Source organism: Manis javanica, chromosome 13, assembly GCF_040802235.1.
Source record: "Manis javanica isolate MJ-LG chromosome 13, MJ_LKY, whole genome shotgun sequence".
In the NCBI taxonomy this organism is placed as follows: domain Eukaryota; kingdom Metazoa; phylum Chordata; class Mammalia; order Pholidota; family Manidae; genus Manis; species Manis javanica.
Genome location: NC_133168.1, coordinates 67,825,771 through 67,853,308, shown reverse-complemented (window position 1 = coordinate 67,853,308; position 27,538 = coordinate 67,825,771). Strand labels below are relative to the sequence as shown.

At 37.5% G+C, this 27,538-nt stretch overlaps 1 protein-coding gene across 4 annotated transcripts in view; it reads right to left on the bottom strand.

Moving 5' to 3' along the window:
* ESR1 (estrogen receptor 1) overlaps nt 1–27,538 on the bottom strand; it is a 302,834-nt gene that overhangs the window by 35,946 nt on the left and 239,350 nt on the right. For all 4 annotated transcript variants that reach the window (XM_073219766.1, XM_073219765.1, XM_073219767.1 and 1 more), the window contains exon 6: nt 23,838–23,976. In XM_073219766.1, the coding sequence (XP_073075867.1) occupies nt 23,838–23,976 (139 nt within the window). The remainder of the gene's footprint in view (nt 1–23,837; nt 23,977–27,538) is intronic.

The following is a 27,538-nucleotide window of genomic DNA, read 5'->3' as shown; positions in this document are numbered from 1 at the left end:
AGCAGGAAGGGCTCAGAACCCCGCGTCGCTCACTGAAAGGACAGCTTCTCACCACTTGCTCCACAGATGGCCAAGGAGGATAGCAGAAGGTAAGAACCTGCCAGGTGAGGCCAGGCTTTATGGAGAACAGTGGAAAGCTCATTTCTCCCAGGCAGCAGGTTTAGGGGCTAATTGAAGAATGTTCAGGCCCTGCAGAGTAGAAGCCTCCTCCTTCTGCCCAGTAGGATTTCCTAACTGGCATGAAAGGGTGACACGGAGTCGCCCTTCTTCTCAATGGGAGCCGTTCCTGCAGTTACTTTGCCCTTCCCTCCACCCTGGACATGACGTGTGTTTGTGGGTTGAAGCTGCCCAGAGGGTAGGAGAAACACGGTGCTGGATGGAGGGGACTGCACCGGCTGAGAGCTCTGGGCCCACGGACTGCAGCTGGGCAAAGTGGCTGCGTGCGACTTTGAATCATTTCCCTTGGGGAAAAACAGTGTTCCTGTATGGGAAGCACTGAGTTTCGTTCAGACAAATGGCGGAGGAGGAGGAGCCAAGCTATCAGGTTGGAAGCTCAACAGGAATGGGCCTGGGATGGGACAGACTAAAGGGAGGGGCTGGAGGGGGAAAGAAGGAGAGAGAGATGGAAGCAGGTGAGTGCAGTCTCCACACCAGCAGAGCAAAAGGAAGGCCTTTTCTCACTTGAGAATAAGAAACAGTGTGAAAAGAGAGGAATTCTGCAGAGCTACTATTAGAAATTCTGCCACCTCAGATTGTTTAGTAATGGGGAAGTGATATTATTTGCAGAAAATATGAGAAGGTAGATTGAGGCTGGAGATGTAGGACACAGGAGGGAACTGTAAGCACAGTTGGGGCCCTGGAACTGGGTAAGGCTAAGGATTGCCCTTGGGTTTCTGGCCTTGCCCAGTCTTTTCAAGTCCGTTTTCTACTGCTTCCCTCGCAACTTAGACCACACAGGGCTTCTGAACAAAGGCAGCCTCTCCACAGCCCCTCTCGGGATGCTCTGTTCGGATTACCACTCCCACCCAACCCCATGCTGCTCTGGGATATCTTATCTTTCAAGGCTCAGATAGGTTTCTCCTCTTCCAGGAAGGTTTCTCTGACAGTCTACAATTTATACCAGGTTATATTCCTTTCCTTGATCTGAGACTATCCTTTTTATCAATGGTCAGTATCAATTGTTTGGGTAATACCTAAGGGTAGATATTTTAGACTTGGTAGGCCATACAGTCTCTGTTGCATCTTCTCAGCTCTTTATATTGGGAAAATAGCCATAGACAATATGTAGCCGATGTGCATAACTGCATTCCAAAAAACTTTCTTTACAAAAGTAGTAGCAGAGTGGATTTGGCCTGTGAGCCATGCTTTGCTTACTCCTGCTGTATACATTGTTCTACATTCAGTGAAGTTACTGAGTGCCAACTATGTGCCCATGTTATGAATGTAATGATGAGCAGGAACGTGCCCGCCTCAAGAGGAACTTACAATCTATTTGGGAGGCAGATGCTTAAAAAGATAAGAACAGAAAAGAAGAAAAAGGGAATAATTAAATAAAGTAATGAGTGCCACAAAGGGAAAGAAAACTAGGTGCTAGGGTAATGAAAAACAGGGAGCCATATGTGGGAGAGAAGACTGAGATGTCTGTGGGATATCCAACTAGATCTTAAGATCTGAAACTCAGAAAAACCTCTGGGTCTGGATTTTGAGCTTTGGGGGCTGCCGGGGAAGTACGTGAGGGCAGAGAGAGAGCAGCAGACAGCGTCCCAGGGGAGCGCTGCCTCGAGGAAGATGGGACGCCACAGGCATGCGGAGGAGCAGCTGAGGGCGCGATGAAGAAGCAGAGAGGAGATGTCAAGAGGCACAGAATGATCTCTAAATGAAAGGCTAGAGAAGTCAAGGAAGATAGGATCAGTGTGTGGGCCCGAGCAACATGACATCCTGGCTTTTTCTAGCAGTGCTGGGTAGCCTGGGGATGGAAGTGATAATGACTCAAGGTAGAAGACTGACATTTTAGGCATGGAACAAAGTTAAGAGGAGACAGGCTCTTGAGAGCAGTTTTGCAATGACTGAGTATGGAACTTAGAATGGAACAGGAGGAAAATGAAATCAGAAAATTGTCATCAAAGAATAGGAGGTGTTAAGTACCAAGAATAAGGAGTAGGTCCAGGAGGAATATGGGGTAGGGGAAGTAGAAGCTGTAGAGAATATATCCCGGAGAGAGAGCTTCCAATTTAAGATATTGCAATGGTAGAGTTCCCAGGGGCATGTGATAGAGAAGAAACCAAGTAACTAAAATGTAGAGCCTTAAGAACACTAAGACCAAGGCTCGTATGATCCTAAGAAAGCACAATATTAAATGGCTGATTAAAAATTGACAAAAGGTCTGTTTTGAAAAACTACCCAGGGCGCATTGTTTATGACTCTTGAAAGACCTCCCAAATTTGAGATCTTTTCCTCTGAAGACTACTCTGAACAACTGAAATGACTTGAAGGTCAAAGAACAGACTCAGTGAATTTGCCGGGAGAGCGTCTCTCTCTCATGCCCAACCTTCCCCTCTGCGCACCTGGTAACACGTCAACCTTGTGGTGTTGGGCCAAATTCTGTGCTTTATTTGTTAGTGTACGCTGACTCACCAGGTATATGTCAAGGTAAATGAGCTGAAAGTATATGACAATAACTAGCAAAAATGTCATCGCTCTTAAAAAGGAGAGTACTTAGGTAGAGAATTACAGGGAACATGGAATAAAATAAAATACCAATGGGAGGAATTTTAAGGATATGGCCAGAAGATCATCTTTTTAAGAGTTATTCTGAGCAAAAGAAGTTTAAAAGCCATGTTGAATGATTCATTTAGAAAGACTGGGTTTCAAGTGGAAAGACTGCGGGTCCAGTTCCTTCGAGAAGAGGTGCTGAGGCTAAAAGCCAGTGCCGTCCTCGCTGAGGATTTAAGGGATGAATGCACAGAGCCGTTTAGCAGCATTTTACAAATGTGAAGTTCTCCGAAGGTGCATTCCTAGGCAGACAGACCTTGCTGAAGAAGCTGGGCAGCATGAGTGTAGGAAGAAAGTTTTCAACTCTCTGCTCTTCTTGGCTGAAATCCAGACTTAGCTTTGCTGCTCTTGTTTTCACATGAAATGTAAGGGAATCGACCGAGAGAAAGCAGTCAGCATCAGGGCCCAGTAAATGGACTTCCAATAAAAGGAGAAAAAAATCCAAAGATTCTTTTAGTATAATGAAGTCCATGTGCATTGAAATCAAAGAAAGGAGTGAGTATTTGTCTTATTTCTCTCAAGATATTTTTAGCTGAAGGAAAAAGTCATTCTCCTTCAGACTTGCCTTGCTGAGGTATTAACTCGCTGATTACTGACATTTGGAAGTGGCTTCCATAGGTTATGAGGCCATCTGCCTACATCCAAAACTCTATACCCAAACCCTTCAAGAAAGAAGGCCCTACCCATGCCTTCCAAAGCTCTGCCACAAGGCCTAGAGGAACTTATTATTATAGTCTCCAAGGGTGGGCTTCAGCTTTCCAAGGGTTATTGTAAGCTTACCTCCAATCCTAGTGACAGAGAACAGATAATTGATACACCTATTACTTACCCAGAAGGATTCAGACCCTCTTTATTCAGGCCTGTGCAAATTGTTGTCATAATAATGGTATAGGAAACATTAGACTGACCTATCTAAAAAATGTGTGTGGATATATTAGCTTCAAACACTTAAGTTATCTACTGTTCAGTTATGTTTATTAAGCTCTCTGTCTTACAGGAGTAAGATTCTAGGGCTCTTTGCCATGTACTTTTCTCACATCAGGAGGCTGACAGCCAAAAGAGTTTTTAAGCTATGAAATATTTTTTCATAAATAGGACAAGGCTTAACATGCACACTTTTCATATACTTTTGGGTGCTAAAGTGGCACAAAAGGAGGTTAGAGTTGGTTATTACAGATGCTTCTGTCAAAATGTGGAAAACACACTTTGGGGTTTGAATGGTTTGCCAAAGGGAGATGGAATTCTGCACTTCTATACATAATGATACACTTGAGTTTGCTTGTTCCGTGTGTATAGTTTAAGAGCTAAAGTAAGTCTCAAGAGGAAAATTCTCTAATGGTTGTGTCGACTCAAATATCCAGCTGAGAAGAGATTCAATTAATCTTTTAAGATAATGACATCAAGTATATAAAACTTAAGGAAGAATGCTTCTGTTATTCACTTTTCATTTGGGTATTTGGGAATAACATAGACAAAGCAACTAGGTAGTTTTTCTCCACTGTACTTAGATGAGAAGATTCTGTTCATGGGAATGGAGCAAACGAGTGAACACAGAGTGCTGTTTGTCCCGGAAGGCAGGGTCTCTACTTTTGATAAACCAATCATTGTCTCTAAAGAAAATATGACTAATGTTTCATTTCTACATTAGCTCAATTTTAGTTGTTCACTATTTTTTGAACCCACTATTTAATGCCAGATTCTGTGCTAGAACTTGAAGACCGACTTAATTCATTCATTCCTTTACTCATTCACTAACTACTTACTGAGTCGGAATCTGCTATGTTCCAGGCACTAAATGTTGAGGATATGATAATACTGCCCTCCTGCAGTACACAGGTAAGGTAGACAGATATTAAACACACACACATATTCACCAATAAAATAAAACAAGACCATTAACTGTGACAAATGCCAAGAAGGAAGAGGACAGGGTCTTATGAGACAGTAGAATAAGGGAACTACCTTAGGTAAGAGGAAGTGTGGGTGTCTTTGAGGAGGTGATATTTAATCTGAAACCTAAAGAACTAGGAGTTAGCCAGGAAAAGAATTGGGAAGGATGTACCAAAGAGAGAGATGCGTGCATAGGGTGTGGAAATAAGAAAATGCTTGATGAGTTTGAGAAATTAAAAGAAGGTCAAGATCCCGGAAGTCTGGAACTTTGTGACCCCAGTCCCAGGTGGTCCTGGATGAAACAGAAGAGTCAGCAGCAGAAACACAGCCCCTCAGGCTTTGATCAGGGAGAATTTAAGATTAGAGTGACCAAGACTTGTGCTTCTTAGAGGTCAGACTTTCAGGGAGACTATTTCTCCAAGTCTTCTTAAGTTCCATTCAAGTGGCAGAGGCAGAAAAGAGTCAAGTAAATACACAAACAAGATAATCTCCAATTTTGGTAAGCGCTTTTAGGAAATAAAACAAGCAGCAGCAGGCAAGCTGGTAGAAACCCAACTTTAGCTTGTCCTTGAGGACGTGACATTGTAGCTGAGGCCTGAGTGACAAGATATTTTGAGGTATCACATCTCTTAGCTCACATTTGAAACAAACTTGTTTTATTTATTGAACACATTCTTCTTTAATGTTTATCACTCTTTCAGAGTTCTTCTGCCTCCTTCCTTCTTTTTGTCATTTTTTTATGGACATTCTTTACCTTGAGTTCACCATATAATTTCTACTCCCTAAATTTATTTCATATTTCTCAATCTAAATTTTTGTCAAATAAAAATAGGGATATAAAGCAAATATTTATTTGAAGAAGGGTAAATGATACTGAAAACTGTGCCAGTGTGGTAGGGGGAGTGGATATGCATCTGCCAAGTTATTGGCATTTGATTTTTGAAGTCCTTACATTTAGGCACTGTTTTAGAAGTGTATCTTTAAATTTTTCTTTTCATTATGCTAAAAGCTGGAAAGTGCAGTAATCCTGTATTGTGCAGCAATAGGTACCATGTCACTAGTAAAAGGCACTGTCCCAGAAGGAATAGACATGTGTTCTCGGACGTACTCTGTCAATTAATGGTTGTGCAACTCTGAGCAAGTCACTTGGCCATTCTTTAATTCTATTTCCTCATCTGTAAACAAGGAGGCCAGACCAAATCAATAGTATTCAAACCATCTGTAGAAGTGGTATCCTTATTAAGTAAAATAATATGTCACACTCCAGTTATAAAACAGAACAAAGTACATCTGTTTTGAATGAACTAAGAGGTGTCCCAGAGACCTACAGCTTCTACCTTCCTTTAAGGCAACCCCCCTTAGTAACCATCTTAGACCCATAGAAGACAATTTGAAAAGCATTGCCCTAGGTCTTAAATGCTGAGTTCTAAAATAAGGACTCAGTGACTTCATATGTGCAAATAGAATGTCTCCAAAATAATACTTCACAGAATCAATACTCGGTAGACTTACTAACATCTACAAAAAGGTTCACTCATTCTCCATACTAAGTTCCACTTTTGCTGACCAAACTTCTTAGAACACTTATTCTTTTCTTAGCATCAACAAAATCTTATAGGCTCGATCATGGTGCAACTTAGCTCCACTACCAACCCTAACAATAGTAATATAATAACAATGAAAGATGACATTGATTCAGTTCTCACTGTGTGCCAATAAGTGTGGTCTAAATACCTGACATCTACTCATTGAATCCTTATAAAACTCCATGAGAGAGGTACTGGTATAATAGAAAAGAAATTGAGGGCCACAGAAGTTGAGCTACTGCAAAAGTCAGTAGCCAACCTGCAGTCTGGCTCCAAAGCCTAGGCTCTCAGACAGCACAGGGCTACCCCTCCACAGCCATCTCCACCCCCAGTTAGCTTCCGTGTGCTTTAGTCTCTGCTGTGCCCCATCCCACACTCAGCCCTTCTAAGAGGCAGATCTGGGACTTCTCTTGCGCCCATGTATCTGAACATGAGGATGGAGAACCATCTCTGGCTGATTTCTAAGTTACTGCTGTGCTGAGACTTCGAAAATCCCTACAACTCTTTTTAATAGATTCCAGTGTTTGTTCAGTGGTCAAGAACATGGTGCCAGTCCTGGGACTAAGCCTTGGAAACTTGGTACCATATACATGGATTGAAGATTCCACCGGACTTCGACCCTTTTCCTGTGCCTTGGAAGTGAACTATTTGTCTGCCCACAGTAAACAACCCTTCTGCCTCTCCATCTACCACTCCCCACTGCCGTTCCTTCCGAGATCAGGCCTGCACCGAGTATATACCCATAAACAGCATTTATTACCTTATGACTCATGTAACTGTCTTTTCCCCCATAATAGATTATAAACTTTCAGAAGACAGGTTTGCCTGCCTTATTTTTCTCTATATTCCTAATGCCTAGGAAAATGTTGACATTAATACTCAACATTACTTACTAATGGCAGAGTGAAAAAGCATTGAAAGTGGAGTGAGAAGTCTGGATTCCTGCCACTAACTAGCCTTGTGACTAATCATAAGCAGCTACTTTAACACTTATTAAACCTCATTTGCCCAGAGGGAAGATAACCATTATAATGTCTGTCTCAATATCCCCAAAGAGCTGTATCAAGGATAAATGAAAGAATATGTAGGATAGCACATTATAAACTGTAAGTATGACACATGTTGTAGAATTACCATCAGTTAAAATTTACCCTCATTTTCTAGAATGGTTGACTGCAGGGCTTTTTTAAAACAATGCAGTCTAGGAGAGGGAAATGAAATAGTGCTTATTAAGTAAAAATTGAGAAAAACATACTGAATTTCATCAACAGCAAGGTTCAACATCACTCATACAACTTCAAAGGCCAGATGAACCTATTCTGCTCCAACCAGAGTCACGTGAACTGGCATTTTCAGGACAGAAATGAGAAATATCTATGTGTTCTCTATGGATAAAGGTGTCTTCTCATCATACTCATCATACAGAACAACGTTGTAGGTTTTGTATTTTTGTTCATTTGTTTTTATGACCTCTCTCTCTCTTTTGTACTCTTCTACTTAGTAAATATTTCCAAGGCTTCAGGCCATAGTATATGTAGAAATTATGTCTTTAGTCTAACAGAATAACACTAATCAGGACCAATGTCATTGCTCTAATTTACTAGAAACTTCTCTAAGAAACTAAACTGGGGATCAAAATATAATCCTACCATTTCACCAGTGATTAGCATACCAGCATATTGGTCTGGACACAACTAGTAAGCGAAACAGGAGCCCATTTCTGCATTTTTGTCTTTTCTCCCCCCTCCACCCCAATATGTTCCCAAGGACTTCATGCTGCACTCTTACCCACCAGGCCTCAATGACGGTTAAAATTGATTCTGAACCAAGGTAAATGGGGTTCTTCCCAAAGGCCTGGAGAGCTCCAGTCTGCAAAAAGCTCATGAAGCCCTTGAAGCAGCATGCTCCTCTTCCACCCACATTTTATTGAAATGCTTTTGAGTCTTATTGTGTTGTGATTACATACTATAGAAAACTCAACCAACATCTATTTCAAGGACTAGGTCCATGACTCTTACTAAAAACATTTCAATTCCATTTTCCTGAACATACAATCTCTAAATGGACCTGTGAGGGCCCTCCATAAGTATTTCCATTTCCCATTTCAGAAAACTTAAAGTGATGCATGTTTCTGACTTAGCAGATGATGGATGTAAAGGGTATGCCATTGTAAGCTGTTTAGCTTATTGTCTTTCCTTACTACATTTTCAACATAATATTTGGTTCATACAAAAGAATATGGATATATATTGACTCTAAGTCAAGAGAGTCAAGAAGGAAAAGATTTCAATCTATGTATTCAAAAAGATATACCACATGTACCTGAGAGAGCCAATCTAAAATATTTTTAAAGCATAACAATTTATAGCAATAAATACCCATTTCTCTGGAAACTTTTCTTCTTTAAATTTTTCTTAATTAAAGTTGCTAATTTTAGAGAGATCAACTTTAACAATGTTTCTTTTATGGTTAGTACATTTTGTGCCTTAAGACATAATTCCCAATCCTGAGACAGATATTTTTCTCCATCTTCTTATAAAAATTTTAGCTCTGTCTCTCAGTTTAAGTCCTTCACTCATCTGGAATTAATTTTTCATATGCTATGAAGTAGATTCAAATTTCTTTTTTTTTTCCTAAGTAGATAACCAATTTTCTCAGGACCATTAACACAATGGTTCTTCCTTTCTCTCTCAGTTTCAATGCTCTACAGCAGGTTAGCTGCTTAAAAATGCCAGTTTTTGAGTTCTCTTTTCTGTTATTCGCCAGTGTGCTTATTTCTATGCCCACACCACATTGTCATGATTGTAACAGGTTTTTGACCTTATATCTTAATTATTATAGTTTTTTACCCAATCTCCTTATCTTAATTTCAGTCTCCAGAGCATTTGGCTATATTTGGTCTTTGACCTCTACCATATAAATGTGAGCATGAACTCAGGACTTTTGATTGGAAATTCCCTGAATTTACAGATCCATTTGTGGAGACTTCATACATTTTTAACAATGAAAATTCCTAGCCATAAACATAGGCTAGCTTTCCTTTTAATGTTTTATATTCTTAATGTTTTCCAATGGAGGTTTCTAATGATCTCTATAGAGCACCTGCAATTTCTTTATTCAATTTATTCCAAAATGCATTATAGTTTTTTGTTACTACTGTAAAATGTATATATAATTCTAAATTAAAGATATATATACTAATATATTTTTCATAACAGTTTGTATTTGTTGCTGGTATAAAGAAATAAGTTGGTTTTGGTATACTGATTAAATAGACCTTTTGTTAAACATTTTCATGGGATTAAAAATCAGAAAGATAACAAGGAAAATTCTTATATAATAATGTTTTAGACCTGAAGTATCAAGTCTGTCTAAATTGCTCATGATTTAAAAAAAAAAGCTGGAATTTTTAAAATTTTATGGGATACAGCTACTAGAGAATAGAAGTTAATCTCATAGACTTTCTATTTGCATGGCTAACAAAGTATAGGAACTGAGTAGCATGAAATCCAAATGGCCCCTTCCAAGTGAACTGACAGCAACCACATCATAGTTAGCAATCGTCTATCACTGCAAAAATTGAAACACATTGTACTGAAGAGAAAGGTTTTTTCAGAAACTCCATCTGAAAAATGATTCAGAGTCCTCCCAGTGGAGGAGGCTGCTGTGTTTCTTTATGCCCATTTTCAGCTTGTGTCTTTTGCTAGTTATTAGTAAAACCTTAGTGTGGTTGAGATCTAGGGATCCATTTGGGTCTGCTATGGCAATGCAGCTCTTTGAAATACTGCTATCCACAAAGCAGAATAAAACTGCAGCCTAATATTTCATATTGAATTAAAAATACTGAAGAAAAAAGAGTCAAAACTTTGAACAAGTTGAACATTTCAGAAATAAAAAATGCAGAAATGATATGGCCAGGCAACAGAAAAAAAAAATAAAACAAGAACCTAAACAATTTAGAAATAAATCTGAAAATCAAGGAAAAACATTCAGGAACAGGACATAACAGCAAATAGACTCTATGGGCAGCATGGTGAGGGGGTAAAGGATGGAAAGAAAACAAATAAGGAGAAAGAAAAAAAGGATTTATGGAGAAGTCTTAAATATAGAACAGGTAAAGGGTATCCACGAGTATAAATGGGCCCCTGAAGAAGCAAACAAAGCAATATAGCAAAACAATTATTTAAAACTCTAAGTCAAGAGAGTCAAGAAGGAAAAGATTTCAATCTATGTATTCAAAAGATATACCATGTACCTGGGAAAACTGATCTAAAATGGTCAACACAGAGCCATAGCTTAATAAAATTACTGAAATTTAAGTCTATGGGGAGGGCGTAAAAAACCTTTAGGCATTCAGACAAAAGCCCAAATTACAAAGAAGGGGAAGAGAACCCCACTGCCATCCAACTTCTTGACAGCAGTGTTTCATATGAGAAAACAAGGAAACAATCGTTCAAAACTAAGCGAGGAAAAATGTAAGCCAAAGATTTTGTATACAGCCAAACTTTCTAAAGGACACAGAGAAAGAATTATACACATTTTTAAACTAAAAAAATGTGTCCTCATGAACCTTTCCTGATGAACAAAGCTCCAGACAACCAAAAACAAAATTAGAGAACCAACAGCACACGGTCTGATTGTAGACACTGAACAAATACATTTCATGATAGAGTTAAATAAAAATTAGGGTTAGGGTTGACCAAAAAGAGCTTCAAGTGTTATAAGTTCTAACAATGTATAAAAAATATAATAATAAAAATAAGATGAGAAAGGAAGTATCATAGAAATTATTATTAGCTTATGATTACCTCATAGGTATTAGCTGAGTTAAACTGACATCATTTGATTCTGACAGATCAAGTAGTAGAAGCTGAAATATATTTAACACTACAGAGTTTAATACTAAGACAATTTTAGTGTGTATTGGAGGGTGATTGAGGAATGTTAAGTTACTCGCTAACTTCACAACTGCTCATAGTAGGAAATGAACACTTTCTAAAGAAGAAATGACTAAATATATATAAATCTAACAACCAGAACAAAAATACGAAATACCTAGAAACTAAACAATCAAGTAAAAATAACAAAGAAAAGAGATCATTTAATATGTGGGAAATACAAAATAATATACCAGAAATTGAATCAAACATAGTGGTTGCATCAATAAACATAAATTGGCTTAACTTATGAACTAAAAAATATTCTCAAGTTGGCTAATAAAGTAAAATCTAACTCTAGACTGTATAAAATAGAGGCCTAAAGAAAAAATGTTCAGACATTAACAATAAAGATGGGAAAAGAAATATTCAGTGGAAATAAAAGGAAACCAGGGGTCATGATCTTCATATTGATGGTGAAGTTCAATCCAGAAAAAAAGATTAAAAGAATAAAAAACTTTATAACCTAAAACTATAATGTACAATAGAGATGAAGCAAATAAATATCTATGCAGCAGATAATAGGTTATAAGTTTTCATTAAGCAAAAATTACAGGATATAGGAAGAGAACTGGACACAGAAAGATATTTTCCCTTCTATCTTAATAAGAATAAATAAACTTTCATATCAAATGTGTACAGAACATTTAGAAAACTGAAATTATACTAGGCTACAAAGAAAACTTTAATAAGACCCCCAAAAAATGGAAATAATACAAGCAGTATTCTCTGAACCCAAAGCAAGTAATGTTTATTAATAACAAAACAAAAAATGCCCCTTAAACCTATAAAACTGTTTATTAGATAAACTGTTTAATAAAAGGGAAAGTAAAATATGAAATAGCTGAAGTTTTAGAAAATAAAGACATTAAAAGATATTTAGAAAATAAAGATATTAAAAGTTATAAGACATAACTAAAGCAGAGCTTTGAAAAAATTCTTTACATTAATTACCTATATTATGAAGTGAAATTAAATGAATTAAATATTAACTCAAAAACCTACAAAAAGAAATACAAAGTTAACTGACTAAAAAGCAGAGGAAGGGTTTAATAAAGCTAAAAATATAGCAATGAGCCAGAAAATAGAAAACAAGCACAACTAATTTTAAAAATATAAACTAGTTCTTTGATGAAAAGAATTGACAAAATAAACCACTAGCTGACCAAAGTTCTCTAAAAGAAAAATAAATACATAAAATAAATTATAAGGTGAAAGAAACCATCACACCACAGAAAACTTTTAAAAGCATCAGAAACCACTTTGTCCAACTCAGTGTAATAAATTTGAAGACCTAGATGAAATGGATAACTTTATCAGGAGATTTACAGGCCAAAACTGACCCAAGAAGAGAGAAAAATCCAGAGACCAATTACTGCAGAAGAATTAAAATGTCCAGAGAGCTCCAGGTCCACATCCCACAATGGAATTCCACAAAATTAAAATTTTTAAAGATCAAATAATACCAATACTACTTAAAACTTCCCAGAGCATAGAAAAATCAAAGAAAATCCCAAACTACTTTTGTGAGACATGTGTAATACTGATAACAAAAACATGTAAAGAGTATACAGAGAAAAAATAACAATAACCTTCCTTTTCAATAAAATCATGTAATAACAGAAATCCATAGAAACTGTTGTAACATGAATACATAGGAATGAAGAAATGGTCCCCATTATTGCTAATATTTTTACAAGAGATTAGAGGTATTATTCAATACAATCAGATAAAAATATTTAGATGCTTAGGGAAAAAAAGGAAGAGGTAAAACAATCTATTTGCAGATGATATGATTGCATGTTAGGAAACCCAATGGAAATTAATGGTAAACTACTCTAAACAAGGTAAGAGAATTTAGCAAAGCAGTAGTCTGTATGTAAAAAAAAAACTAAAAATCGCTGGATCTACACAAGAGAATATGACTCATTCATTAAAATGTTTTGTTTCAGAAAGTATTTAATAAAATATAAAGATGCTTGAGACATACTAAATAAAACATAGCTTTAAAAATAAAACTGTGTGCACAAACAAAAAACAAAACAAAACAAAAAGTATCAATTACTGACCTACATACAAATAATGTGTATTCATTTATTCATATTTATACTATATATATGTATGTATATGTATTTAAAATAGCTACGCATAATCTGAAAAATATATACAAAATATATATAAAGATACTTGAAAATACTTCTGAAAGATGCACACTACAAATCTGAACAAATGAAAAGACACCTTGTCTTGGATAAGGAGATTCAACATTATAAAGACATTAATTCTTAAGGCAATTTACATTTAACATGATTCCAATAAAATCATCAGAGTTTCTTATGGATTTCAACAAGTTAATTATAAAAAAAGAAAGGAAGAATTACCTGAAAAACCCTGAAATATCAAAAAGCAACATTGGAGAGATAGCCTGACCAGAATGAAATCCCAATTTGGAGCTGCTGTAAATAAAGCGTATGTGATATTGATTCACAAACAGATAAACCTTAGCAGATAATTGAAATTTCAAAGAAGGACTTGAGTCTACAAAGAAATTCAGTATGTAATCAAGGATATATACCTCAAATCACTTGAGAAAATATTGATGTTTTTATAAATGGTTTTGGAAAAACTGAAAAGCCATCTAGAAAATATAAAAGTTAGTCTTTATAGCACACTATATCAGGATAAATTCCAAAGAGACCGAAGATAAAAGAGTAAAAAGTACTAGAAACAAGCAGAAGTGAATATAATTACAACTTGGGGGGCAGAGAACCCCTTCTTGTTATTAAAATAAAAGATTAATGTATTTCTGCAATAAAACAATTTACAAAAACTTTTTGCCTGACAAAATACTCCATAAACAGTTCAAATGCAAATGAAAAATTGAAAAAACATATTGGCAATTTATATTGAGAAAAAAGCTAGTCTATCTGCTTTCTCAAATAAAAAAAGCTAATCTATTTCTTAGCTTCTAAATATCAAGGGAATAAAAGACAAGCAGGTACAAAAATGGACAAAAATATGAATGTGCAACTCACAAAAGAAGAAAAGGTCCTTAAATGTAAGTAATATGCTTAATTTCATTCGGAAATAAACGGAAATGCAATTAGTGCCATTTTGAGATAACTTCTTACCTATCAGATTGGCAAAAATCTAAAAGTTTGACAACATATTCTGTTAGAGAGGCTGCTGTGAAAGTGGTCCTCTTATACGTGCTTGTGGGAAAGCACAATGACACAAACACAAAATCACTGGTAATAAATTTTCCAATATCTAGCATGCTTGTACTTTTTGACCCAACAATCCCACTTCTAGGGATCTATCACAAAGACAGACTGAAGAAAGTATAAAATAACTTGTTCACAAAGTTACTTATTGTGGCCTTTTTGTTGTTGTTTATAGTATAAGATTGGAAAGAACCTCCATGCCCATCAATAAGGGATTCCACACAATGAAATATAAAATTATCATGAAAAGGAATAAGGAAGCTCTTTATACACAAACATGTAGTAATTTCCAAAGCATTATGTATATACTGAATATACCTGGTTTTGACTTCAGAAACAAATACTTTACATATTCAAAGATATTAAGTAAAAATATATGTAAAAATGGAAATCAGCTTGAAACAAATGATTCTTACTCTATATCAGGTTGATGACATATCCTCAGAGAGAAGGTTTATTTCAAGTGTCTGCAGAACATAGTATTTGACTTTCCATTCTAAGTGAAATATAAAGACAAATAGAGCTACTTAGAAATCTTCAACTATATTCAATGGTCTAATTGTCAGTAGATAGACTGGTACTATTATCTTTAAACTATTTCACACAATGCAAAGATAATCAAATGAGTAATTACATTTATTTGGTTCAGAACCAAGATTTGAATTGGAAATATCACTATGAAATAATTATTTTGTTGTTTCAAAGGTGCTTATATCCTTATTTTATCAATTGAAAAGGCCTAGAAACAGTGACAACTCAAAAGTAGTGAACACACTGAGTGCCAAAATTGACTTCTAAATACTAATTTCTCTGAAACCAATGAGTAGTCCTTCTAGAAATGGTTTATGGGGCAGGAAATTTACAGTAGGAGGCTGGGACGTGTTATTTTACTGCTCAGCAAGAAGGCATCATAGACTAATGCTTTATGCCATGATGACATAAAATTCAGTATGAAGGAACTCTTGTTAGCCACAGATGGGACAATCTGAGTAACAAAAAATAATAATAAATCAACTGATTGATACACACTGAAAAAGCAAAATTCAGAGGCTAAGGTGGATTGCATCGCAGGCTCAATGACTCCCAGTATTAAGCTGGTCCTGACTAAAGTTGGAGATACAGAAGCCCTGTTCTGCTCAAATGTGTGCAGTAAGTAATCTTTTCTTATCATCCAAATCTCTTTGTTGTGTCCCATTTTCCAACAATAAAGTCATGGTGGGCCTGAGAATCTGGGCCAGGGGAGAGTGTGGTAAATACGAAAACAGATCAAGAACTGATTCTCCGTTGTGGTATAAAACCAAGGAAAATACTGACAGTGTGTGCTCTTTACATCTCCTTTACATTTGATAAAATGAAAATAAAAAACAAGTAAGAATAGTCAATCACTTAAAAATGCCTCTATAAGTATCAGAAGAGAAACTTTACCCTTATTCTTTGGATTATGATCCCACAGGGAGAAGTCAACAATACCAAAGAAGAGACTGGAACTTAATAACAAACCAAAAGGGCAGGTAACCATGACACTGATAATAAAGACAATTTCAACTTTCAACAGGAAATGGAAACAGACATACTAACTCTAATTATTTTGAAGTCAAACCTCTACTTACTCTGTAAAATTAAGAGCTGTCATCACAGGAAAATATCCAAATACTAGTAATACCTTGACATAAGTAACATTGCAAATATGTTTAAGCTGTGGTCATCTATCTTGATAAACTTCTGCCCAAATCTGCTGCCCTCCTGCCAGCCCCAAAGGACCAACATACAGAATGAACTCACTTTTAGAGTTACCTGCATTACGGTTTTAGGCAGGATAAACACACCGTGAGTATACTTACTCTAGCATGGGAATGTCAAGAGTGAGTCAGTATCTAAATGCATGTTTAATCCAGGGATTAATTGTCACAGAATCCACAGCCATTAGAAAGTGATGGGGAAGAATACATTAGACCTGAGTGGCTAGTGGGCTGCGGTGGGGGCCTGCGGCGATGTCTTGCTTTTGCTTGCCATTTATTTGCACACTACTATTACTCTACCACTGACTGTAAATTCCATGAGTTCAGGTGTGCGTCTTACACATATCTTTTTTCAGATACTCCAGGATCATGCAGGACCCGAGAGGTACTAAAAAAATATCTACTGAGTTGATTTAAAATGAACTCTAACTAACCCAGACTTGAAGTTGGCCATCTCCCCTTATCATCGGAGTTTTATGGCATTCCTAAGAACAAATGGGGGCATTTCTAATGCCGATGATGGAGAGACAGCTTTGATTAAAGCCCCTAAGGATGGGGGATGGAATTATTTGATTATCCCTTTGTGACACGTGTGATCTAAATAATATTAATGTACTTTACAATTTAACTGTCAAAATATTTTGATTGTATTTTGAAATCAATTAGGCTGATGTTTAATTGTTAAACATAAATGGTGAATACAAAAATAATGTGTTTATGTAGAAATGTAAGAAAAGTCCAATTAACCTCCTACACAGCATTAATGCTTCGGTTGGAATTATGCCTTTTCCTCTGGAGTGATTTTATATTGAGTGGATCCTTACTGTTTACATGCTTATTCCTCTTGAAGAGTTAAAGACGTGTGTCTTAGCAAGCTCTATAATACAGTGCTGCTGAATTGCTTTTGTTTTTAAGCAGAAACCTACATTTGAATGTGTTGTTTTTTTACCTTTTTCTGATGGAACCCCTATAAGTGCTTTCATGATTGATGGTCTTGTTGGTCAAACTGACTGTTCCTGAAACTCCCATATGTGTGTGTTTGTTTAATATCCTTACTGAGATACTATTCAGATATTATATAACTGTCCTATTTAGAGTGTATAATGAAATCGGTTTTTAGTCCAAGACACGTTTTGATTCATTTTCAATCAGATGTAGTAAGAATAGTAATAATAGTGTCAGTTTGGCTTATTTTTTCCTTCTTTTGGCCTCAGTTTTTCTCCTCTACAGTACAGTTTCATATTCCCAGCATTAAAAAAACAAAGACTTAAGTATCAGTCAGTTGGCACCTGCTCTTGACTAATTAAAGGCTCAGAGCAGGGAGAGAACCAAAGAAACCAGAGTCAGAATATAAACAAGTAAAACCTTTTGCTACCTGTATTTTCAGACAATGAATGAAATACAGTTTGGAAGATAACCCAGCGTAGTACAGTACATGTTTAAAAAATTAATAAATGTTGCTCTCCTTTTTTTTCTCTTTTTATCCGATTCTATAAGGCAGAGAAAAAAAGGTTATGACCAAATTTCCTGACATATGAATGAGGCGAATAGGAATGAAAATCAAAGGACTCCCTGGAAAATTCTGGAGAAAAATCCAGCAAAGCTACTGGAGTAACTGCAACTGTCTCCTGCCCAGGACTAGCTCTGCAAACGGGCACATCACTCACCCCTCAGCCCACACCTGCTCTCCCAGCTATGAGGCTCCCCTTTAGAGGAGCACACATTTTTCAGGGGGGAGAAATCTGAAAAGGGAATAGAAAGGGATGTCCCCCTCTTCATGTCCAGGAAACCTTTGGATGGATTACATTCTGAATTCATCAACTTACTTCAGAACTTAATTTTTCTACTCTTCTGAGTAAAAATTCTGCAAAGAATTTACATCAGGTTTTAAACAGAAAAAAAATAAGATAAAGGCCAATAAAAGCACTGCTGGAAGCATTGTTTTATTTGCTTGTATTTTTCTGAAATATTTACAAGCAACCTAAAATGAGAATGCTCATGTTTGTAGAAAATGACTCGTTCTTTTCAATTTAAAATGAATGTGTCATCTGAAGTCAGTCTGCTATTTAGTAGAAGACGCAAACTCTTCTCTCTGGTGCAGTAACCTGTTTTTCTCTTAAGGAAAAGAGCTTATTCCTATCCATGCCTACGAGTAAAAGAACTTTCTGTTGTCCAATACTATTTCCTACAGGCAGAGCCGTCTGATGCAGGAGTCAAGGAAAGAGCTAGATCAACAACCCTCTGGCCAGATGCTTGGTAGAGGGAATATTCTGCTAGTCGAATTAAGCTCTGCTTTTCAAGTGGATGAATAGTTGTTTCTCTGAGAGTGAATAGGAGTCAAAAGAGAGGGCTTTGGCTTCACTGAGAAATCCGCAAATATTTCTCAGAATTTGTTAGCATGGATGGTGCCAGCAAAACAGAATTAGACAGTCCCTTGGACACGGGATGGTCTCACCGAACAGGCAGTTTACATTGTTTCCTCTACCATCACATCTGCCTCCAGCCATAGCAAACTTTACTCCTGTAAGAACAGAGACCCCTCAAGGAATGACGTATACTGAACGCTTTTGCTTCTGTTGTCAGTGTGTTTTTCCAGTGTGAATGCTCACGAAGGACTATGCAAAGAGACGCATTCCTAGTTGACACCGAGGACATAGTTTGTGTTTTCTGGTGCCAAAACACACCAGAGCATTAGGTGCTAGAATGGAAAGTGAATTTTCTCCATTTCCTGATGACTTTCACAGGCATTCTTATTATCTTTAACTTTCCTCTTGTACAACACAGACACACATACACACCAAGAAAAATTACTGGGTTCTATATTTATACCTTATAATAACCATTATTTCTTGGTTTTCACAGGAAGAGATGACTGCATTAAGTGCTTGGAACTCACTGCTGCAGGATGCAGGGAAGACCTGGAAACTGTGGGTAGGCTAAGCATGGCAAGGATAAAATTAGCCTTCAGCATATGACTACAGGGCAGTTATAAACTACCAGAATCAAGATATCATGGGTTGTCACTGGGGAGAAAATCAAGCAATAACTTTTTAAATAGACACAAGATAGGAAAAATGTCCTCTGCTCACAAATGTGGGATGGCAACCAGCAGGTTTTTCTATTCTTATAATCACTAAACCCCACTTGCCAATACTAACATTTGAGTAACTACAAGGAAAGACTGGGGTAAACTCTATCCTCTTGATGGCCTTGGAAAGCACATAAGCCTGGATTTACGAAGAAGGTTTGAGAGAACAAGACATCATTATAACAAATCACAAATTAAACCCCTGTCTCCAGTTGAGCAACACTGGTAATCCACAGGTGAGAGGACTACTTGGGACCTCCGGCTTTCTCTTTCTCCATTTCTATACAGATGTAAAAAGCCAATGGAGGTGGCTGACTTTTCAAAGGTCATGTCTTTGAAAAGCCTGAGATAAAATTAAAATGAGGAAGCTAAGATTCATCTTCTGCTTACCAGCTCTCAATCAAACACTTAGCTTTGAAACTTACAGATTTCTGTATTTTGTTACAAAATGTCTACACTTGTTACAAAATTTGCTATGTACACTGTGATGGGAAAAGAGCATGGGGGGGATCATGGTAAATCATGCTAATCAGAATGTTATCTAAGGGGCTGGGAACCTGAAAGGCAAAAACATAAACAGTGTTCTCAGCTGTCACTCAAAGCCATCTACCAGAGGTATAAAATTACAAATGGACTGCTGGTCACTGTTTTGCATATATCAATGTCAACAAAAGCAGTCACCCTCTAAGACCAAGAGGGTAATTTAATAATATTGAAATTTCCTAATATTTAGGTGCATGTTACTAGTTAGAAAACCATAGTAAAATAAATTTTATATTATAGATCATAGTTTTATTTCATGTGATTTATATAATTTGCATTTATGTATATACTTTTCTAATCATTAACATGTACCTATGTGTACTTAAATGTATTAAGATCTTTAGGGTTTTACTTAATAGTCCAGTTTTGGGAAAAAATAAAACCCTCTGCTTATCCCCATTTGGAATTTAAAAGTTACATAACAGGTTTGTGGAATAAAAGCACAAATATAAGCATAAGCCAAATGCTTTTTAGGGACTTAAAAAAATCCTTCAAAAAAGTTTAGGTATTAATTTCTGCAAATTCTATAAGGGATAAGCCAGGAATTGATGAGTAATGATGAACAAGAAGTGAGTTTGATGACAAGGACAGCTGAAATGAAATGACTGTCAGAAAAGAGTGGGTTCTCCTGACTGCCATAAGCTATCTGGGTGACCTTGGCCAGTGTAATTAACAAATATTCATTGGGAAGCATGGAAGACTTTGCACATTGATAGTAACAAAAAGAGGAACAAGATCTGGTCCCCACCCACAAGAAGCTTATGAGCAGGTAAGGAAGAGAACACGTACAAACACTACTGACCTGTGGCAGAGTGGGACTCAGAGAAGTACAAACCAAACTCTATGAGAACTTAGACAAAGGAAAGGCTACCTTCTGCCTGAACAGAAGAGAGTTTGAAGGAAGCTTCTAAGGGAAGAGTGACATCTGAAATTAGCCAGAAAGAATGGATAAGATTCTGACAAGGAATTCTAACAGTAGAGGGCCTTTCAGAAACAGTGGGAAAAAAAACTTGAAGTATTAAGTTATGTTTATGGCTGCATCAGCATCCAGGTGTTTTTAGATGGGACAAGAGCTCCCCAGATTCACCTAATCCCCAGAACTGCCTTTTGGAACTCACATCCACTGGCCTTCCTCATTGACGTCATTTGCCGACTCTGTAGATGTTTGTGTGTGTGACATTTACAATAGAGAGTCCTAATTACCAAGAATGGATGTTTAGACAGGTCCTTTTGAAGAATGGAAAGAGGCAGTGAAGGCTGAGTCAGGGGCATCACGACTACAGCTGTGTCTTAGAAGGACATCTCAGGAGCACTACAGGGAAGAGTGCAGGACAGAGGGGTGGTGGGCGAGAAGGAGAAGGAGAAGCAGCAGTGGGGAGGCCATAAGCTGGGGAAGGAGCGACACGGAGACAGAGGAATGGAGACAAAGGAGAGCTACGGACTCAGAAACAGCTCAGAAATGACCTGATAGCTGAGTGGATAATCTGGTGAGGGGGGAAGTGGAATCCATGGTTAATTTAAACTCTGTAGTCTCTGTGAATGTCCATGTCACTATATAGGGAAGAAAGAAAAGGAACAGACTTAATAAGGAAGATAATATCTTCAATGAGGGGTATGGTGAGTCTGAGTTTATAGGACATTGAAGGAGAAAAGTCCAGAGGAGCTGTTCTCAACCAGAGACAGTTTCAGACCACCCCTTCCCCCACACAGGGGACATTCAGAAATGTCTGGAGACATTGGAGTTGTCATCACTAGGGAGGAGGGGGTGCAAGAGCATCTAGTGGATAGGGGCTAAGGATGCTTCTAAACATCCTAAAGTGTACAGGACATCCCTCCCCACCAGGAAAGAATGATCCAGGCAAAAATGTCAGCAGAACAGAAGTTGGGATATCCTGGTCTAGAGGAAGTAGGAACTTCAAAGCTGGAGTTTTAGAAAGCACACATGGATAGAGATGAGGACTTTTATTCACTCGTTCTGCAGTGAGAGATTTGAGAGAAAATTAACCACAATGTAAGCATGTGACAAAGAAAGAGAAGGAAGTGGCTGATAAAATCCCAGGCAATGTCACCATATGGCAAAATGAGTTCACTAGGGTGAAGTAATGGCATGAACCCTTTCATATTTAAAACGCAATGACGTGATGACTGTTCTCAGAAAGTGTGTGCCCAAGAAAACAGACCCGGATGAAGCGGTTGATCATGGAGAAGATCAGGTCAGCTACAGATGTACCAAAAACCTAAATACTGAACACACGTTCCATCCGCAGCAGGGAAACGCTGTATGTGGCAACATTTTCATCGCAAATGTGTCACACCTTGGTCAGGGAGACGCATCACTGCAACAAGAAAATTACAAAGAAGGAAAAGGAGGAAGCAGAGGGGAGGTGGATGAAAAGAAGGAAAGAGCAAAGTAAAGGAAAACAGAGGGGAAAAGAGGTGGAAAAGAAAACTAAAAGACAAGAGAAACAGAAAAGGAAAGTGAAAGAGTACTATAAAGGCATCTTCTGAAAGGCTGGCGGAGTGCGGAGTGAGGGCAGTTCTAAGGAACAAAACTAATAGCCATTCGTGACAATTTTAAGAAACTGTGATCTGGGAATATATTCCACAGACAGCAAAATCTGCTTCTTGAACAGTATCGCCACTGTTTTTCAAAAGTGATAGTAGCACAAAATGACAAAACAGTAGCCAATAGTTGAACAATTCCCCAGTACTTTAATAAATCTTGCTGGAACTCTGCTCCAGACAGTTGGGCAGGTCTAGGGGAGCCCGGAGCAGGACAGAAGGAGATGAGGAGGTGGTGTGGTGCTCCGCCAGGAGGGAATGTGCACGGATGCCTCCCCGGGCAGCTTGGCAGCCCTGGGCTGCTGGGCAGAGGCAAGGGAAGTTCGCAGGAGACAATCAGAAGATGGTTCTTCCTCATTCAAACTGTTATGTGGCCCAGAAATACGAGGCATCCCTGGAAACCAAAGGCTATAACAGCGAACCGAACTGGGCATCGCTGAGCAGGGAAGAGTGTGAAGAATGTGTGCACAGGACAGGAGGCAATAAGAGTGTGCCAGAGCCAGGCAGATGTTGAATCCCACTCCTGGCTCCGCCATTAGCCAGCTGGATGCTTTTTGCAAGTAGCAGAATGGCTCTGAAACTTAGTTTCCTTTCTGATAAAATGTGAATGATGAGCTTCCTAGAAGTGCTGCGACAATTAAATGAGATCATGTATGTAAAGTGTTTAATACGGTAGCTGGTGCCAGGTAGGGAGGGACTCCACCAGCAGTAGCTTCTGTTGAATAATGTCTACATTCTATTACTCTAAACAATGGCTGGAAAAGAAAGAATAGAATCCATATTAAGTCAGCCCAAAGAGAATACATTCGATAAGGTAGCGTATTTGGAAACTGAAATCTTCATTTTCTAAAACAAGCAAGTAACTTTCATGAATTCATAGAACTGGAAGTGGCCTTCAGAACTCAGGTCAAACTTCCTCATTTACTGATGGGAAAATTGGAGAAGGAGATGAAAAGGTGTGGTTTGGACGTACACGGGCCAAAAAAGATTTTAATTAAAGAGAGGATATTTATCATTTTTTTTAATAACACAAGATGAAAGTAGAGTTAGAAAACTACAATTAATAGTTTTACATATATATACACATATATGTACACATATATGTAAATGTACATATAAAACACATATATAGATTTTATAATTATTATTGTATTTATAATTTTATATATAGTATAAAATTATAATATTTACATACACTATGTATACATATAAAATAATAATCTATTGATTACATATATCAATGTAACATATATATACACACATACTCTATATATTAGAAATAATAGAGCTCCCCTGAGGAGATGTTTAGCAGAAAATTATCCTTAGCTTTCTGGGATCTCGAGTAGACTACATGTCCCAAATTCACTCATCTGTAAAGTAAATATATCTGGTAAAGTTCTTGGACGCCTCATGCAGTACTGAATAAAAGAGCCTCAGGAAGAAACTGGTGATTACAAAGGCTGTGCTTCCCGCCAGGCTACAGCCAAGTCACGCACCTGTCCAGGAGCAAGTTGGGGGCAAACAGGAGCTTCCCTGGGTGCTCCATGGAGCGCCAGACAAGTCCGATCATCAGGATCTCCAGCCAGGCACATTCCAGAAGGTGGACCTGATCGTGGAGGGTCAAATCCACAAAACCTGAAAACAAGACAAGAAAAACCCTGCTGACTCAAAATGAACAGTTATTACTGGTGAAATTAATGCAGACCAGGCATTTGCATGGACAGGGTCTATTTCTATTAGATGGAACAGATGCACTAGAAGCATACTGGATAGGAAAGCGAAATCACTTCTTTCAACCTAGTCTATCAGTGAACTTCAATGTGGCATAAAGTTTATTTATACCATGGAGCCACACTTACAGAAATATACTGATTTGTGCAACCCACTTCACTTCCGATAAAGTTTTATATTTAAATAACGTTAAAACTTGTATGCTTTCTACTTAGACATTTCTAATAGCCCTATGTGATTACTATGTTTCATTTCTGTTTCAGTTGAGGATATTGAGGTGCAAGACATTTAAATTATTTGTCTTAATCCAAACAGAAATTGGAGCATAGGCAGAACCAAAGTCACTAAATTTCTACTTTTTTGCTTCAACAGTAATCCATGCTTTTTTTTCGCATCATATAAAAGACTAATGAGATAGCATGTATAAATAAATCACTGAAATCAGATGAATCATGAATAAAGGTGACATTACGATTACTTCTGGCAGTAAACACTAAAACATGCTCTTGTTTTTCTAATGGCTTATTGGGAGATTAAAACTATGTCTAATCATCTCTCACAATTATTTCCTAATAATGATAAGAGGGAGGAGGAAAGGAAGAGAAAGACCAATTTATAGAGTCCTTACTATGGATTAGAAGAAATGCTAAGTATTTCCTGTACAAATTTTTAAAAAATATTTATTAATACAATAAACTCTAAGAGGTAGAAACTGATGGAGATGCCATTTTACAGGTAAAGAAACAGATGTTCAGAGGGCTTATGTATCTGTTAAGGCAAGAGGTGGGGAATATTGTCTCCAGGACCTGTGCCCTTGACCACGATTGACACTACCTCTTAAGAGCTGAATTGGTTATAGAATTTGGATCAAGTGACTAAATAAATCCAAGCACACACACAGAGATACACCATAGTGATGGGCATTAAAAAACAAGATGCCCATAAAATCGACTGCTTTCCCAATCACTCCCTGTTCCTTTGTTCTGAGGGGCCTTCTCACAGGCTTTCTCCCTCCCTCCCTCTCTCTCTGCCTTCAACCCTTCATTGTCTCTTATCCACAGGACTGGTTCTAGAAATCCCATTTTTCTTCATCCTCTTCTTTATTTTCACTCACTAAATAACACTTTAATGTATAACTTTATACACTCATATCTATTTAAAAGCAAGACATACATTGATTTTCCTTAATGTCGAGTACCGATCATTTGCCTACTGGATGCTTCTCCTTGGGGGTCTCGAAGCTATCACAGGATCGGCATTTAACAGGCAGCCCTTCATTTTATATCCTTAAGAGTCATTGGTACCATTAAATAGGTGATTATCCATAGAGAGAAACTCAAGCTAAAGAAAGACCTGAGGCTATGCCCCACCTGTATCCATCAGCCCATAATCAAGCCTCACCAAGTCTACTTTTGAAGTAACACTACAATTCTTCCTCTACTTCCTATATTCCTAGTGATACTCTTTTAACTTAATTCCCAAGAGTCTCTCGCCTTTCTTTCTGACTCTCTAACTCAGCGTAATTATTTTGAGACTTGTCCATGTTCCTGCATGCATGAATAATTGATCCTTTTTATTGCTCTGTGCTATTCCATTGTAAGGATATATGCAATAAATACATCCAATTTGCCTATCTTTTCATTGGATGTTTGAGTTGTTTGCAGTTTGAGGCTATTACAAATAAAGCTTTTACAACCAATCTATGTACAAGTTTTTGAATGGACATTTTTTCTTGAGTTGGTTAAGAGTGTCGTGGCTGGGTCATATGGCAAGTATACATTTAACTCTTTAAGACACTGCCAAGCTCCAGCGAGATGAGTTGCTCCACCTCCTCACCAATACTTGGCATGGTCAGTCTTCTTAATTTTAGACATTCTAGTAGATATACAAAGATGTCGCACTGGCTCTGTGGTTTTAATGTGCATTTCCCTAATGACTAATGATGTCACACAACTTTTCATGAGCTTCTAACACCAAAGTCACACTAACTATGCATGTATCTGTGAATCCTGCTAGACTGTGTACTCTCTAGAAGCACAAGATGCATGATTCCATCAAGTTCTGTTTTTTTAAAGTCCAAATCTATTGCCCCTTCTGCTATATCACTGAGCCCATGCCAAGGCCACAACATCATAGACTTTATCAGAGCAAGTGTGTTCTCATTGGTAAAGAATGGGGTTCACTCACGTAAAGTGGGACTTACAACTGGACAGAAAGTGGGCAGCTTTATTAATAAGAAAAACTAAAGGATTAAAAACAGTGGTTTGGTTTCAGGCTTCCTGGGGAGAAAAAGAATAGGTGTCTCTGAGACCTATAGTTATTTACCTCCAGAGTGGTCTGGATCAAAATGGACCAGCCTTACTCTGGAAGAAATACTGCCTGAGGCAACAGGAAATGTTTTCTTCTCAGTACCCAATGCTGAATGGGATAGCCCCAGTTCAGTGAGCGGTGCTTAAAATGGAAGCTCTCAGGGAAGTTTTAATGCTCAAAGATTTCACCCCAGTCTTTTGGGTGATGTTTCATAATAGCAATGAAAATTTACACTGTAAATTAAACTCACTTTCAGAAATGTTAGCATTTGAAAGTGAGATATTTTCTTTTATAACATTCACCATTTTATGTAGAAAAAATATAAACATGTGATAACATCACCCACAATGAAACCTACACCATGTTATTTGAACCCTCCTTAAACCTCAACAGTCACACCAGATGAGATTTGGGGGGAATCTCAGGGAAGAACTGCAGTTGGCTATACAATCAATCTATTTTGGAAAACCAAAGGAACATTTTCTGGTAGCAACCTTACCTATAAAACGAAGTCATACTTTTTAATTTTTACTTCAAAATTTCAGTGCTGTTCAAGTCTGACAATTCTAGTAGTCTTTTGGAAGCCTCAGAAGCTCGCTATAACCATTTGTACCACACAAGTCTGGTGATTATGAAATTTGTCTGAAGTATGTCTGTTAGTAATAGTTTTCAGTCTGAGTCCTGCAGAATTGCTGGGCCCTTCTGCTGAAATGATGTAAATCTCTCAAAACTAAATGGTGTATTTAATTATCTGTCCCAGGAGTACATACTGCCCGCAGACACGGGTTACTGTAGCTCTTTCATGGTGTCCTCTGTGAGTTCCTGGGGCAGGGTTGGGAATAGTGTGCAAAGAAGACTCTCAACCTTCTCAATGAACGTGAGAGCTATGGAAGGAAGTTATTAGGTGGAGTCTCTCCTTTCCTCCAGTATACTGATCTCAGTGTTTTTTTAACTGCCAAGAGCAAAATGCCCTTGATGTGTGGAATAAATATCCAATAGTACTCTCAATTTATAACCAATGGAGAAAAATAATGTAATCAACTCCCCCAAAAAATTATATTGGGGCAACTATCTATAGAAATCAAGTTTTTATCCCTTAGCTTATTTTCCTTATAAATCGGAAGCATGACCTAATACGCCATTTCAACTGGATTTG